Raw genomic sequence first — 17,610 nt, forward strand, 5'->3', positions numbered from 1 at the left:
TCAAGTCCCAAAGATTAATTTGAATATAACTAGTACCTAATATGTTTGATCTTCTGTTGCTGGCATATGCTCAATTTAGAAGGCCACTTAAACAAAATTAGGCATCTTCTTACACTCTAGATTGTTTACATAGAAAAAAAGTTACTTGATGATCATTGTGCACTGTTCTTCAAAGACACTAATCCTAATGCACCCTTATTCCAGTGCCAAAGAAGGTAAAAAACACAAAGAAAATACTAGTTATCCTTAGGAATATACATATTACCTCTTTCATGTAAGTGTTTTACAGGCAAAAATTCATTTCGTTCTTTACAAATCTACTCCAAATGGCGATGTTGAGATCTCTCTTTTAACTGTCTCCCCTTCCAAAATCTAAGCAACAAAGAACTCAAAAGACTCAGGAATTCAACCTCAGAGCCTACTTTTGATGTGTTTGAGAACCCCAGGGCCACTCCCAACATACATCATACAGCCAAGCCAGGGTGGTGGCATCTACAGACACAGCTTCTGGTACGATCAGTTAGGTGAGGTCCTGAAGGCGGGGACCTGGTCTAATATCAAGCAGTGCCCTTGCAAGAAGAGACCAGAAAGCTCTCTCTCTCTCCCTTCTCTCACCTCCCACAGGAGGTCACGTGAGCATAAAGAACGAGACTATCCACAAAGCAGGCTCTCAGCCTCGCAGGGAGGTAGTGCCTCACCCAGCTCCAGCACCTGACCCCAGCTTCCCGCAAAGGCAGCTCCTGGGAACAGTCAGAGCGTAACTGATTTTCTTGGGTTCCTCCCACCGAGATGGCCCAGAGACGGGCCTGAGTTCACAGCTATGAGTCTCAGCCAAGGGCTGCTGTGGTCATCTGGGAAGAGAGCAAGTAAATAAAAACAAAACCAACTAAATAAAAGGGATGAAAACTAACTTTCCAGTATCCAGAACATTAAGAAATTAATTTCTGCTAGTGAAACCATTCAGTCTGATGTTGTTAGGGCAGCCTAAGAATGTACTGTAATACACACACACACACACACTGAACTGTCATTTTGTTCCTGCAGCTGGAAGATCCTAACTTAAAGCTCTTCTGTGGTTTACTCTAAAGACAAAACATATTAAAATAATCCAAGGTTTGACAAGAAAGGACTCTATTAGCAGAGAAGACGCACTAAAGGGGCAGACATTGTGGCACAGCCAGTTGGGTAACTGCCTGCCAACTCTGGCATCCTATTTGGGTACCAGTTCAAGTTTTAGCTGCTCTACTTCCAATCCAGCTCCCTGCTAAGGAGTCTGAGAAGCAGCAAATGTCAGCTCAGGTGCTTGAGTTCCTGCCAAATGGTAGACCCACATGGAGTTCCTGGTTACTGGGCTGCAGTCTGGCCCAGCACCAGTCATTGTGGCTATTTAAGGTATGAGCTAGCAGACACAAGATTTCTGTCACTCTACCTTTCAAAAGCCTTCCATAAACTATAACAGTAAGTAGGATGGGCCATTCATCCAAACCAGTAGGACAATAAGGTAGAGATTTAGCTAACGCCTATACCTCCAAGTACAAATGTTCTAAAGATGACTTGCAGGCGGCATGTGGTACAGTGGGTTGAGCCATGGTTTGCAATTCTGCCATACCATGCTGGAGAACCAGTTGGAGTTCCAGCTACCCTGATTCCAATTCAGCTCCCTCCTATTTCTGTCTGTGATCACCCTCAGCTACATGGAAGGTCCAATGGAGTTCCTGGCTCCTGGCCTGAGCCCAGTGGTGTCTCAGCTGCTGTAGCTCTGTAAGAAGTGAACTAGCAGAGAGAATAGATTTGTTTTCTCTCTCTCCTCCTTGTCTGTCAAACTGTCTTTGAAATTAATTTTTCTGAGAAACACATAGCTTTCTATGTTATTTTTAATTATTTATTTGCCCTATGTGTTCTTAATTAAGTTATGGAGTTACTCATTTGTCAAAATTCTAGTGAAAAAAAGAAAACTTGGTAAGTGTTCCTAACTTATAGTTTCTCACTTGTAAAATGAAGAAAAAGCTCCTTTCAGCTACAACAAATGATTTTAAAGCTTGTATAAAATTGAAATTTGGAGGTCAAAGACCAGAAGCAAATAATTGCACAGCTGCTCCACCTAAATAAATGGTAGCCAATTCTTCGAAAAAAAAAAAAAAAGGCTGCCTTTTTAAACTGCAAAAATAGGGAAAGTCCATTTGCAAAATGAATTAATATATTACTATAAAAATCAGAGGAAAAACAAGCTACACCTAAACCTGTGCTGAAAATTCCATACATTTCAAAATGCATCCTCATTTCCATCTACTAACAGAATCACTCATAATAAAAATAGCATTACTGACATTTAGACAAATAAAAAGGGCTTCAAATTGACATTCCAAATAATCACTAAATTTTTAAAAAATTAAAACAAGATTGGATCCACAATAACTACAAAATAAACGTGCATTTCTAAAAGTTCTAAGCACCCACAAGGTCATTCACTACCATTCAGGTCCTTCAGTTACAGCAGAGGTCACCAGTTCCTACTGAGATAATCACTGATCGTGAAATTGAGTCGCCTGCATTCACAGACCCCATCAATCACAACTGTGTAGTCCTAACAAAGTCACAACTCAGTCCCTTTGTGCCTACAACTTACAGAAAAGGGAAGTTGAGGAGTAATGGTATACCTCAAACTGTTCCAAGGAATAAACTATTTGCCCTGCGTTGTCAGAGTGCCAGGGTTCAAACCAGCCTAACCCCCAAGTCTTTTGTGTTTTATCTCAACCATGTGTTTATGCAGAAGCACCATGTGTCAATTCATCCTTACAACCTTCAAGTTTGCTCTCCTCAAACAAAATAAGCTGTCATTCAGCATAGTACTTAGTGATCATCTAAAATATTAGACTGATTAATTGCTCCTACTTTTAATATAACAGCATTTACAGTGGATGCCAGACAGTGTACTGGCCAGGCACCTTGTTTTCAGTACTCATCCAAACCTCAAACCACTCAATACACCAAAGCATACTACTGTCATCCCCACTTCACAGAGGCTGAAACTGGCATTTACAAAAAGCTAGCTTCCCCAGAATCACCAAACCAAAAGTGGATGCCAGAAAGTTTACAGAACATGCTCTTACAAAAAAAAAAAAAAAAAAAAAGATTGATTTATTTTTATTTGAAAGGCAGATTTAGAGACAGAGGTCTTTCAGCTGCTGGTTTACTCCCTATGGGCTCAGTCAATCCAAAGCTAGGAGCCAGTACCCCCTTTGGGTCTCCCATGCAGCTGCAGGAGTCCAAGCACTTGATCGTCCTCTGTTGCTGTCAGGCCATAAGCAGAGCGGGACAGGATGTGGAGCAGCCTGGACTAGAACTGCGCCCAGATGGGATGCCAGCACCACAGGAAGGAGTAACTGGCCTTCTGGTCCACCACACGGGGGGCAGAGAGGCTCTTTTCTTTAAACACTATGGAGTACACTTCCTTTCCTCAACTTAATATAAATCTTGAATTTTTAAAAGACTAATAGATAAAGGTTATTAAAATGAAATTCTGAGCAACATTAATGTTTGAAAAATTGCCAAATTCTTAAGCTAAAGACACAAAAACTAATTTATTCCTTTAGAAATTACTGATTTTAGCTTTTTCCCCCCGGGAAAGGTTGTGATGTTCAAAGAAATTAATGATTTCATAATCAAGTTACTATGCCAAGGAATTATGCTCACACTAACTAAAAACAGAAAAAAATACCTATTTCACCAAGTAATAGGTTAAAAGTAAGCTAGAACCTTCGCAACAAGCCATTCCATTTTACTATCAAATATTCCACATATCCTTAAAAACCTCCCAGCTTAAATTTTCTAGATGCTCTGACTTACCTGCCTAAACTTTGAACAGTTCATCAGTGCTAACCAAACGTCAATCTCCTTAACACCAATACACTTCCTACTGCTTTATCCGAATGTTGATACCCTTTAAATCTTGAAATTCACCATTCTAACTCAGATCATTAACTCATTGTTACACAGCTAGTTAATGACAAACTAGAATATTAACGGTCACTACAAAAAGCCATTTAATTTCTCATCAAGAATCATCAAACTATACATGACATTATGAAAAATGAGCACCAGTGACAAAACAACTTTTGTCCAAATGATCTGCACCTCATAGTGGTCCTAGTATTAGATTCATTTCCTTATCAAAACCAGTTTATTTTAGACTGCTTCAGTCCAACCTGCATGCAATGCTAATTACTTCTATCATAAGGCTGTCTGACAGTTAAAGGTTGATAAAGACATGATCTTAAACCCTTTTTAAAATAAATGAAAGTGGTATTCAGTTTTAATTACTGACCAGCTTTTAAAAAAAGCAAAACAAAACATAAACATGCTATCACAATCTTACTAATGTCCACACACTCATGTACTATTTGCCTAATAAGCTCACTTCAAGAATTTTACAACCAAAAATGTAAAATCACATCTAATTGCAAAACACAAGGGAGGGAATCGCCTTTTAAAACCACAGAGAAGGCACATGTCTGTGTTCCAGCAACCTGGCTCGGCTCTGGAGTCCAGCTTCCTGCCGGGAGGCAGCAGGTCATTTTTCAGGTTGCTGGGTCCCTGCCAGCACATGGCAGGCCTGGAATGAGATGCCATCTCCAGGCCCTGTCCTAGCCCAGACCCCACAGTTACAGGCATTCCAAGAATGAACACATGGATGGGAATTCTCTACTTCCATCCCCAGTGTCACCCTTCCCCTCACATAAACAAAAAATTTTCACTCTGACAGTGAAAGAATTATACAAGCCTGATCCCTCCAACACAAACAACTACATATACGGACAAGAATACAGGAAGTAACTGTCGTGAGGCACTACGCAAAGGGCCGTAAGTGAGCAGTGAGAAAAAGAAAAGCAGGTCGGGCAGTTGCCCCCGTGTTCGGTCTGAGGAAGCTTTCTGGTTCCCAGCACAGAGGGGGCTCAAGCTCAAGGACCTGCACTCTTGCTGAGCTCAGACTAGGAGTTGCCTAGACACTGCAAGGCAGAGTGAACAGAAAACAGCAGCTTCACAGAAGTGGCTCTGTCGGCAGTGACCCCTTTGGAGCTCTGGGGGGATCCTGCACTAGACATGTACCAGATCCTCAGGGCGCCTCAGAGGTGCAGAGCACGTCTGTGAGGGAAACGGAAAACCAGACAGGAACCTTGATCTTCGTGGAGGAATAAAAACACGTGCACGGTAAATACAGTTTCATATAGTCAAAGTTTTTCTCCTCCACTTCTTTGAAGAATTGATTTTTTTTTTAAAGATTTATTTTATTTTTATTGCAAAGTCAGATATACAGAGAGAGGAGGAGAGACAGAGAGGAAGATCTTCCGTCCAATGATTTACTCCCCAAGTGAGCTGCAACGGCTGGTGCTGTGCTGTGCCGATCCGAAGCCGGGAACCCGGAACCTCCTCCAGGTCTCCCACGCGGGTGCAGGGTCCCAAAGCTTTGGGCCGTCCTCAACTGCTTTCCCAGGCCACAAGCAGGGAGCTGGATGGGAAGTGGAGCTGCTGGGATAAGAACTGGCGCCCATATGGGATCCCGGCGCATCCAAGGCGAGGACTTTTAGCCACTAGGCCATGCCACCGGGCCCAAGAATTGACTTTTGAAACACAATCTCATTCAGTAATTATAATGCATGTAGTGGCAAAGCTTACAACAATAAAAGCACAAAGGATAAGAGAAGTACATGGAAAATATAATGGTGTTACATTACATGGCAAACACATCGACTGCTGCTAATATTAATCTTTGGAAGATTATGAAAAATTACGAATGCATTCTGTAATTCCTACAGCAACACCTAAAATGGTAAAAGCCTCAGGACCAGCATGTGGCAGAGAAAGTGAAACCACCAGCAGTAACACCAGCATGCCACATGGGAACAGGTTCGAGTCCCAGCTGCTCACCTTCTCATCTTGCTCCCTGCTGATGCATCCTGGAAGAAGCAGAAAATGGCCCAAGTACCTGGGCCCCTGCCATGCAGATGCAAGCGCCTCACTGAAGTTTCAGACTGGCCCACTCTGGCTGTCGTGGCTATTTGGGGAATGACCCAGTGAGAGGAAAATTACTCCTTTCTCTGCTAACTCTGACTTTCAAAATACAGCAAACCTTGGGCCTGGCACAGGAGCCTAGCAGCAAAAATCCTCACCTTGCACACTTCAAGACCCCATATGGGTGCCGGTTCTAATCCTGGCAGTCCTGCTTCCCATCCAACTCCCTGCTTGTGGCCTGGGAAAGCAGTCAGGACGGCCCAAAAGCCTTGGGACCATGCACCCATGTGGAAGACCCAGAAGAAGCTCTTGGCTCCTGGCTTCGGATCTGCCAAACTCCGCCCGTTGCAGCCACTAGGGGAGTGAATCATTGGATGGAAGATCTTTCTCTCTGTCTCTCCTCCTCTCTGTATATCTGATTTTGCAATAAAAATAAATAAATCTTCAAAAAAATAAAACAAATCTTAAAAGAAAAAAATCACTATAATAAAATAGTCTGCATTGATATATGGATACACAAATAGACAAATAGGACAAAACAAATGTATATAAATACACTTCACATGGTCAACTGTTTCTTTTAACAAAGGCACGAGAGGAATTCAATAGTCAGAAGTAATATTTTCTGGCTGTTTCGTAGCACAGAGAGTTAAAACTACCACCTGCAATGCCAGTATGCCACATGGTTGCCCGTTTGAGTCCCATATGCTGCACTTCCAATTCAGCTTCCCGTTAATGAGCCCAAGAAAAGGACAAAACATGGTCCAAATGCTTTGATTCCTGGCATCTGCAAGGGAGAAATGGATGGAGTTCCAGGCTGCTGACTTTGGTCTGGCGCAGCTCCTGCCACTGCAGCCATTTGGGGAATGGACCAACAGATGGAATATTTTTGTCTCCCTGTTTCTGTAACTGACTTTAAAGTAGGTAAAAAATAGAGTAAGCAAGCATGAATTAATGATCTGTGAAACCTCAAGTAAAAGGTTAAAAATTCTGAGATTGATATAAAAAAAATACATAGCCTAAAAGAGTTCAGAGAATTTTTTTTTCCTTTCTCAGGCCCTCCTCCAAAAAAATATTTTCAGAAATGACAACTCATCTTTCTCTTCCAATCTATCAGTAATCAACTGAAAAGAAATCAAGTAACTGCACAACCCAGTACTCCACGTGTTTTATTCTAAGCAGGTAGAAATATTTCCTATATTATTTATGCACAAGGCAGAGAGTTATGCGACAGAGCAGTGTGTTGAGAATGGGAAACATACACAGAGTGAATAACCAATGGTTCACTCTCCAAACTATGCAATGCCAGGACTGGGCCAGGTGGAAGCCAGGAGCCTCAAGTCCATCCAGGTTTCCCATGAGGGGAGCAGGGCCCTAAAGACTTAGGCCATGCTGCACTGCTTTCCTCAGCATACTGGCAGGGGGCTGGATTGGAACAGAAGCAGTGATGTTTCCACTCAGCACTCACATGGGATGGTGGTGTACCACAGGGTAGCTTAGCCTGCTACTCTACAATGCTGACCCCTATGTAACATTTTAAGGCTGTAGTTCATACTAAATTTTTAAATGCATATAAATGACATGCTTCTTGAAAATATATCAATGTATTTTTTCCAAAATCAATCCATATAATGCAAGTTAACCACTAAAATTAAAACAAACATTAGAAACATTAAATCAGATAGAAAATTATGTGTGCCTAAAGAGCCAGAAAAAATTATTCCAGAAAAGCCCTATCAGGTAGTATTTATTTAAAACTTACAGTAAAAAAGGCTTATACTTTTAACAGATAAATGAAACAAAATACTTCAACCATACAAGAATATGACAAAAGTGGCATATTAAAATGGTTAACAAAAGACGGATTATTTAATTAGTGGTATTGGTATAGCACAAAGTTATCTTGGAAATCACTAACTTCACTCTTTGGGGCAAAATCAACTATAAATAAATTTAAAAACTAAAAAAGTCAGAAATGTACTAAAAAGTGTAGAAATATTTATAAAGCCTTCTCACAAAACTAAACTTTATGACTGATCATAAAAGACAACTATGTAAAAATTTCTGCACAGAAAAATATGCAATAAATCAAGAAAAAAGTTTCAAGACATTACAAGTGGCTAGCTGTCTTAAAAAGAATCAAGTGATCCTATACCTGGTAAAATTGAAAATTCGAAAGATAAGAACAGTGATCACTATAAGGCTATGAAAAAACGAAAGCATAAATTAAAAGAACAATCTGCTAAATCATTTACTTCTTTATCAGTATACTGTATTAGTAAAAACAAAGAAAAAGGTACTTCAGCATACAGCTGCTGGGAATTTAGGTTGGAACAACTCCCTGTAAGACAATTTGGAGTTCCTAGTAACACTTCCAAAGCAAATATCCTTTGGGAACTCATAATTTTACAACATGTACAACAGCATCGAAGCACAACATAAAGTTGTTTACAGCAAAGCTATTTTTTGTAATGATTGATTAAATGACTAACAATAATAGTATCACCTTATCTATGGGAGAAACCATCCAATACCTACTCACAGTAGGTGCCGGAAACCATAAACAGTACCACACATACCCATGACAATGCTTAATATAAAAATCAAAAAAAGAAGTTAACATTAATCAAAAATAAATAGGAAAATTAAATGGTAATAAAAGTACGAACAGGAGTTCACCTTTTCACTTAGAAGCACTGTACAGGTCCTACTACTCAGAGGCTTAGGAGCTATTCAGAAAAGTGAGGGTCACCCTCCCCTCATGCAAGGAAGATCGGCTCCAAGATCCCCCAGTGGATGGTTTCAGGCTGAAGCCAAAAGTCATGAGCTTCTTCTGGGTCACACATAGTGCAGCAGCCCAACAATCTGCTGTTCTTTGCTGTTTTCTCAGGGGTATTCACAGTCTAGCAAACTGAAAGTGGAACAGCAGGGACTCAGACCCCACTAATACGGGATGCTAGTTCTGTAAGAAGTAGCTTAACCAGCTTTGCCACAGCAAAGGCCTAGAATTTTTTTACCTTGTTTATGAACATGAACATTTCAAATCTCAACCCTGGGATCTCTATTGAGAAAAAAATATCACAATAATTTTAGAACTGTATAGAATAGAAAAGTATAAAGGTTTGCACTCATATACCACACTGAACAAATGACTGACGTCATTGTGATCAACAGTGGAGACAGCTCCTTTCCTCAAAGTATACAGCCCAGGGCCTGGCATAAATGACTCAATGGCTGGATCCTCACCTTGCAAGTGCCACAATCCCATAAGCGTCCCGGTTCATGTCCTGGCTGTTCCACTTCCCATCCAGCTCGCTGCTTACGGCCTGCAAAGGCACTAGAGGGATGGCCCAGAGCCTTGGCAACCCGCACCCAGGTGGAAGACCTAGAGGAGGCTCCTGGTTTCGGGTGGGCTCACCTCCAGCCATTTGCAGAGTGAATCAGCAATGGAAGATCTGTCTCTCCTTTTCTCTGTAAAATTAATTGCCTTTCCTATAAAAATAAATACTAAAAAAGTATACAGTCAAATAAAGGCTAGAAATGTGGAAACATACTAAAATCACATGTATTTTTTTTAAAGATTTATTGTTATTGGAAAGCCGGATATACAGAGAGGAGGAGAGACAGAGAGGAAGATCTTCCGTCTGATGATTCACTCCCCAAGTGAGCCGCAACAGGCCGATGCGCGCCAATCCGATGCCGGGAACCAGGAACCTCTTCCGGGTCTCCCATGTGGGTGCAGGGTCCCAATGCATTGGGCCGTCCTCAACTGCTCTCCCAGGCCACAAGCAGGGAGCTGGATGGGAAGTGGAGCTGCCAGGATTAGAACCGGCACCCATATGGGATCCCGGGGCTTTCAAGGTGAGGACTTTAGCTGCTAGGCCACGCCGCCGGGCCCAATCACATGTATTTTTAACATACTATTCAGAGGTTAAAATAAAGTCTCTTGAAAAACGCATGAGAAAAGCTAAATTAAAGTCAACAATCTTCATTTTAATAAAAAAATATATATATACATAAAATTTTTTTAAAAAACCCAATAGCTTAAAATGCAAAACTATTAGGACACAAGTTTCATGCTGCTTTGGATGTGCTTGTCTGATTTCAGAGTGCCTGAGCCCGACCCACTTCCACTTCTCACATCAACTTCCTGCTAACCCAGAGGCTGGCGGGTAACAGGTAAACGGGTGGCTCAAGTACTTGGGTCCCTGCTACCCATACGGGAAACCTACATTTGTTTCCAAGCCCCTGGCTTCAGCTTGGTCCAGACCCAACTGTTGTAGGCATTTGGGAAGTGAACCACCAGATTCAAGACCTATCTCTCTGTCTCCAGATCTCTCAAATACATAAAGAAATTAAAAGCAAAATCACCAACTCCTCCCTTGATGTTAAAATAGATGATGACTTTAGTCTGCTAAAATGTTATCGCTGAACGGAGTCTCACCATTTTGTATGCCTGTGTACTACCCTAGTATACCCACAAAGGGAATAAACAAAATGATAAACTATACTTCTGCCATTATAACTACCATCCCTGCGGCTGCCAACCAAGAAAGATTTTCCAGGTCTACATTTAGAAACAGGAACAAAACACACAAAGGTTATTACTAAATCTGCAAAATTCATTTCTATTTAATCATTGTTTCCAGGGATGAACCAAGAATAGGGCCCGGTGCAGTAGCATAGTGGACAAAGTCCTCAAGTTGAATGCGCCAGGATCCCATATGGACGCCAGTTCTAATCCCGGCAGCCCCGCTTCCCATCCAGTTTCCTGCTTGTGGCCTGGGAAAGCAGTGGAGGACGGCCCAATGCTTTGGGACCCTGCACCCTTATGGGAGACCCGGAAGAGGCTCCTGGCTTCAGCTCAGCTCCAGCCGTTATGACCTCTTGGGAAGTGAACAGCAGACAGATCTTTTTCTCTCCTTCTGTCCATAAATTTGACTTTCCAAAATAAATAAATAAATAATTTTTTATAAATATGCAAGATAAATAAAAATTTTAAAAATAACTTAAAAACATGTACTGTTGAGCTGGGAGGGATGTGACTGGCAGCAATCCAGAACTGGAAGACTATTAAGACCACTTGAGCAAGTATCTCAGCATGCCCCACATCTGGGACCTTGGGCGGGTGGGAGACTGGGTGGGGATTCTCCCTCAATATCCCCCTTCACCTCAGATACATAAATAATATAATAAAAACATATATTAAAAAAAAACATGTACTGTTCATTTGGGGTCTTAAATCGACTTAAATGATCTCAGGTATTTTATGAAAGTTACTTCACATAAATTATAATCATTTAATGAAAAAGAGCATTCTCTTTTATAAATATTTAATAAAGCTAATCTAAGTTGACAATATTAAAATAGCCCATTCTATAAATACTATCCCACTGACTTATTTATCAAAGCTTCCATATATATTCATTACTTCATACTGAAAATGATTTGAAGTAGTCTGAAAATTACTAGAACAGGCCATAAATTTGACAGTGAGCTTCCTGGGAACCAATCTTAAACCTAACTCACCATATCCATAAAGACCACATGACCCTCCCCAATTTTGTTGAACTGGTTAGAAAATTAGAAAAGGCTTAATAAAAGAAATTATCAGAATCTCTAAATGCACCAGAAGCATTCCTTTTTTCCCAGGGAAAAACTAAAAGGAAGACAGAGCATGACACCCTCTTCCTTAGAGGAGGCTACTCCCCCAGATGTCACATCAGTATTTACTTGGCCTTGACACTGCAAAATATTTAAGATTTCAGCTTTGTGTCAATCAAAAGCTTAAGTTTCTATTATGTGCTTCTATGCAATTATAAATAACCCTAAACAAATGGCTTTTAATGTAGGACTTATTACTAACTTTTAAATCCCAAGCCATTATCTACACTTAGCAATATTCACTTATGTATAAATTTTCACAGTAATTAACAAGCTTGATCCATCTTTGAGAGTGATTTAACACTCTTTTCTTTGTTTTTACATTCATGGCATGCAATTCCTTTCAATTCTTCTTTCATAAAACCTTTCTACAAGCTGATTACAGAGATTCATACCCAATGAAAGAGTTCATGCTTCAAGTCTGTTAGCATCCTTTCTATTCCATTTGAGTCAAATGAAATGACAGTCAACCAGTTTCCACATCAGTTACCACTCTCAGATTGACTGAAAGGCTTTCTAAATGTGTACACCTGCTTTTCTTAAAACCTTCACCAATTTTCTAATACTACTTTCATGGCATCTTGCTTCAGTTCATACAGTGGCCCCTCCCAACACTTATAACAGTAAGCAGGAAAGGAGTGAAAAATAGCTTCATATTTTAGAAGTAACAATGAAAACTTTGTTTCCTAACATAAATTACCAAAATCAAGGACAACTGCAGATGGCACAAGACTTAAAGCAGCATCTCTTACAGCAGGATAATAAAACTAACTCCTGTACTTGGCATTCAGTACCCTTAAGAATGAAAATCAAACATTCTCAGTCTTAGCACTGGATTGGAACAGGTCCAGAGACCAGTTCAGGGTCATCCTCAATGATCATGCTTATATTTCTCTCCAATTTCTATCCAGTTTCTTGTAATGATTACATTAAGCAAGCTTTCCCCCGCCCCCACAGCCTGAAATTAAGTGCTTCTCTGTGGGGAAAATAAAAGCTGTCAAGAGATTTTAGTCTGCAGTTAGTACACTACAGTGAAGATGCTCCAGATACAAAGCAAACAGCAAAACTAAAATCCATCAGCCAATGTAAATCAGCTTACTCAAAAATAACAGGAGTGTGCATGAAGCGCAGAGATTAAGTTGCCACTTGGGACCCCAGCTTCCCATTTCAGAGGGGACCTACAAGTCCCCACTCTGTTTCTGATTCAGCTTCCTACACATGCGTGCATTCAGGAGGCAGCAAATGAGGGCTCAAGTACTTGGGTACCTGCCAATCAGATGGGAGACTGGAGTTCCAAGCTCCTGGCTACAGCACAGCCCAGCCCCAGCTTTCTCAGGCATTTGAGGAGAACCAACATACGTAAGATATCTTCTGTAAAATGAAAATGACTTTAATTTTAAATTAATGCAAATGTCATATAAAATATACAAATGTTAGGAATCTATTAACTCTCTTCCAAACAGGTTAGTCTGTTAAGCATTCACTGCTCATTTCTCACCTACTTTTGTCTTTAGTTATGATTATACCTCTTTGGCTGCATAAATCTTCAAAACCACATTTTAGCTCTAAAATCACATTTATGCAGGATATTCCTACAATAAGTATTTTTAAGTCAAACTTCTTACCATGGCCTGCTAACAGAACCCAGAACACTTGAGTATAACCCACCCTGTATACTCTCCACTATTTTTCCTCATTATTCTAAAGATGCACATGCAAGGACCCCACTCTTGCCTGTCTTTAGGCTTTTGTCATTGAGGCTGCCTGGAAACTTTTTTATTTCTAAGGCTCAAATCCCAAGCTCTTTATTGGTATCACCCAACCTAGAAAAGCCCGCACACATTCCAACCGTTCTCAGTGCCTTTCCTCACTACACCACTATTCTGGATCCTTTATTTCTGGGCTTGTTATCATCAATATTGTCCCCAGTGGGAACACATCTGTCACGCTCATCATTGTATCCTCCAAGCCTAGAACAAGGCTCAGCTCTTGAACAATCAATGGGCTGAATTAATGAAGTAACTTTTCATTGCATCAAGAAACGTACACATGGGTCAAGCACAACAGCCTAGTGGCTAAAGTCCTCGCCTTGCATGCACTGGGATCCCATGTGGGCGCTGGTTCATATTCCAGCTGCTCCACTTCCCATCCAGCTGCTTGCTTGTGGCCTAGGAAAGCAGTAGAGGACGGCCCAAAGCCTTGGAACCCTGCTCCCATGTTGGAAACCTGGAAGAAGTTCCTGGTTCCTGGCTTCAGCTGCTACAGCCACATGGGGAGTGAACTAGTGGACGGAAGATCTTTCTCTCTCTCCTCTCTGTAACGCTGCCTTTCCAATTAAAATAAATCCTAAAAAAAAAAAAAAGAGAGAAGAAAAAAACCTACACAGTAACATGGCTTAACTATTCATGACCATAATCATGACAGGCTTCCATCTACCAAAGGAATCTTAGTTTCCAAATAGTTATCATCAATACAGAATCACACAGAATCCCCCGGGTGGGTAACAGTCTCTTTCCTTTGTCTTCTAAATTTAGGATTCCATCAGTCAAGATTCCACTGAGGCTGCTGCAACCACTCGAATCTTCATGTTCCAAGAACAGAACTCTTCTCTTTGTTCCCATGCATAAACACAAGTTGCCAAGCCCTGTCAATCACTGCCCCATTTGAAAATCTCTTTATATATCTGTCTAGTTCACTTTACTCAAGTGTGCTTTGTTCATACAGAAAAATGGAGTTGAGCTGTTCTTCCTGTAAGATTTTCTAAGATCATTATTGTAGGTTTAAGTGCTCTGAGCAGTGCCGGGGGGGGGGGGGGGGGGGGCACATCAATATTCAAAAACATCACAACTGCCTTGTATTTCCCATTACAGAAGTGAATTGAAGAAAAACACTCTGTAATCTCGGACTCCTATTTTCTAAGAAATGAACCTTTAGAATCTTATAAAGCTGCTAAGATTTCTCAGCAGGCATCTATCCTTTACATACAAAGAAAGGTATGTGTCTCACCCTCTCAGCGGCTCTGTCTTTCAAAGAAATAAATCTTCAAAGAAAAAAAGGATAGAAAGACCTCATTCATAGTGGGACACTTTCTAGAGAAAAACAAGGTACTTATGAACAATTTGCAAAGAAAGACTTTCTAACAAAATAATTTTCCAACATTGAAGGGACAACAACACAACGCCCTAAACACAACCAGGTCCTCGCGTGAATGACGATCTAAAATCATTTTACATACATATTGTCTGTCAACGTACAAAATACTTCCAAAAAACAAAAAAGTTTTTCTAACCAGTAAATGAAAAGATCAAATCTTCCCTGAGACTCATGGTGAATCTGCCACAAGCAAGTGCAATGAGCCAACAATTCCCGAGGAAGATTCCACAGGTTTTCACCCTTGAAGAGTGTCAACCATTTTGCCTTTTTATCTGATGCCTAAAGAGGCTAAGCCTGTGCATACTAGCAACCCGCAGTTCCTGTTCCTTCGACCCTCTAGCGGACACCCCAGCAGGACCGCGCCCCTCTCGGCTGCAGACGCCTGCGCCCGGGCTCCGTTCCCTGCTTGGGAAGCCGCCGGACACCCGGGAGGCTGGGCGGCGGCAGGACCTCCCCCCAATTCCGGCCTCCCCTCTTCTCCAGCCCCACACCGCTGGAGGCGCTCTCCCTTCACTGCAGTGGGGTCAATGTGGACGCCTCCCACGTGGCCGGTTCCCCACCAGGGCCAAGAGGACGGGGAGCGAGGGGATGAGGCGCGTGGGGCGCCCCACGCCAGGACGGGCGAGAGGGGTGGAGTGGGTAAGGAAGGGTGCCCGAAGCAAAACTGGACCACTCGCCTAGGGCATCCTGCCACCACGAGGGTAAAAACATCGGGGCGGCGCCCTGGGGTTCCCATGCGCCCCTCAGAGGCCAGCCGGGCCAATGAGCCCACAACCCCAGTTCCTGGATACACGTCCCAGGGTGGGAGACTAACTTCCGGGACGCGGTGGAACGCAGCACCCAGGCCAGAACGCGGGAGCTGGGGTGCGGTGCACGTGTTCCCCGAAAGCCCGACAGACAATAAAGAGCCAGCCCGGGGCTTCTGCGGCCGCCCCACCCTTCTCCCCGCGCTCCCACCACGGGGGGCGCCATCGCCCCGACTGCCGCAGACAAAGCCCCCTCCGGGGGAGCGCGCGGCCCTGCCCGAAGCAGCCGGGAAGGCACACAAAAGAGGGAGGGGCGCACACTCACCCACGGAGCCCGAGGAGCCCCTGCGCTTGGGCGCGGCCGGGGTGGACGGGGGCGCGGCGGGGGCCGGGCCAGGCTCGGCCTGGGGGCTCCCTGCGGCCGGGGGAGGAGGGGGCGGCCGGGCCGGAGGCTCGTCGTCGTCTTCGGGGAGCTTGGAGGGCGAGGCTGCGGCCGGAGGGGAGGGCGTGGGCCCGGCCGAGGACGCAGGGCTCGGGTCCCAAGCCGGCTGCCTCTCCGAGGCGGCGGGGGGCGCGGCCGGCAGGGGTCCCCGGGGCGCCGGGGGCACGAAGTCACTGCTGAAGTCCAGCAGGGGCGCGGCGGGGGAGGCGGGCACCGGGGCCGCAGACAGCCCACCGGCCGGCTTCCTCTCCAGCACCTCCAGCTCCTCCAGGTCTTCGTCGTCCTCTTCCTCTTCGTCCTCCTCCTCCTCCTCCTCCTCGTCCTCTGGCTCCTTCACGAACTGGTACTTGAATGCGGGCGGAGGCCTGGGCGGGCTGTCCGCAGACGAAGACGAGACCAGCGGCGACTGGTCCAAGTCTTCCATGGCTGGGTCGGAGGAGGATGCTGCAGCTGCTGCGGGCGCCGGAGCCGCTTCTCCTCAGAGCCGCGGGCGGTTGTGGGGGGAGGTGGGGAAGGATGACAGAAGCCGAGCCCACAGAGCCGAGGGACCTGCAGTGGCGACGGCTCCGGAACAATGAGACGGCTCCTCCTGCCTCCGCGCCCGTGATGCACCGCCCGCCCGTCCCCCAGTTGCCGCCGCCGCCCAGACGAGCCGAGGAGAGGCCTGCAGACTCTCCGCCCAGTTTGGCGTGACTCACCGTCCTCGGCCGGGGGCACTGGCGCGGGAGGGAGCGCGCCAATAGGCTGCGGGCTAAGGAAGATGGGCAGCCTGCCGGCCCAAAGGGAAGGGAAGCAGCTCAAAGTGGGTGGGACTGCCTGAATATGCTCTTGTGTTAGCGGCTGGGGCTGGGCTCGGTGGGCGGGGCGGGGCCCTGGGCACTCCACCCTCCACGTTGGGGAGTCCAGTGAATTGGGGTGGGGGCTTGGCCTCGGCCAAGTTTGTTGGAGCCCTGCTGAAAGTGAAAAGGGCTGCGGGCGGGCCGCAAGGGGTCAGAGAGGTTCCTGGCTTGCCACCGGAAGGGCGTTATCCTAGGAGACCCGGGGTGGAAAGTTTCCTCGCCCAGAAAGGAAAAAAAACCAAAGTACAGAAAGGTATAAACAGGGCTGTGACACTGGCCCTGGGGATTTTAAGAGATTCTGAAATGAAAGAGGGTGTGCCCTCAAGCTTAAATTCCCAGTCACATCACTACTGCCGCCACCACCACCCTAAAGGGGAGGTTGGGGAGTGGGAGAAGAGGCAATGTGAGATCCACTCCCACTCTGCAAGTGCAGACCCTAAAACACAAGACGGTGCTCGATTACTTGGCTATCCCAGCCGAGCACTTCAAAGTTGGCTGTTCTTCCGCGAAGAATTTGGGGCTCTCTGGCTGCTGGACTGTTACATCCTAAGAGAATGAGTCATCCAAAATATGAGAGAGGGGGAAGAGAGGAAAATGGAAACAGAAAGATGCCTTGGAAGGCAATTTTGGTTCACCTTAGGCTCATGAGTCAACCCTTCGGATGATTCAGGCTTTCTGGGAGTCAGGAAACTGGTGCTACTTGGTTTGAGATACAGTAATAAGCATGTTCCCAATTGTGCTCTTTCCAAAACAACAG

The 17,610-nt window shown here is 44.2% G+C and overlaps 1 protein-coding gene across 3 annotated transcripts in view; it reads right to left on the reverse strand.

The window, feature by feature from the left end:
• Positions 1 to 16,722, reverse strand: part of RTN4 (reticulon 4) — a 58,174-nt gene extending 41,452 nt beyond the window's left edge. The window contains exon 1 of one of the 3 annotated variants that reach the window (XM_058667794.1): positions 15,898 to 16,722. In XM_058667794.1, coding sequence (XP_058523777.1) covers positions 15,898 to 16,438 — 541 coding nt within the window. In that variant the 5' untranslated portion in view covers positions 16,439 to 16,722. The remainder of the gene's footprint in view (positions 1 to 15,897) is intronic. The other 2 variants (XM_058667791.1, XM_058667792.1) reach the window with 2 other exon arrangements.
• Between the last annotated feature and the right edge of the window lie 888 nt (positions 16,723 to 17,610).

The sequence above is a fragment of the Ochotona princeps genome, chromosome 8 (genome assembly GCF_030435755.1).
Source record: "Ochotona princeps isolate mOchPri1 chromosome 8, mOchPri1.hap1, whole genome shotgun sequence".
Lineage (NCBI taxonomy): Eukaryota > Metazoa > Chordata > Mammalia > Lagomorpha > Ochotonidae > Ochotona > Ochotona princeps.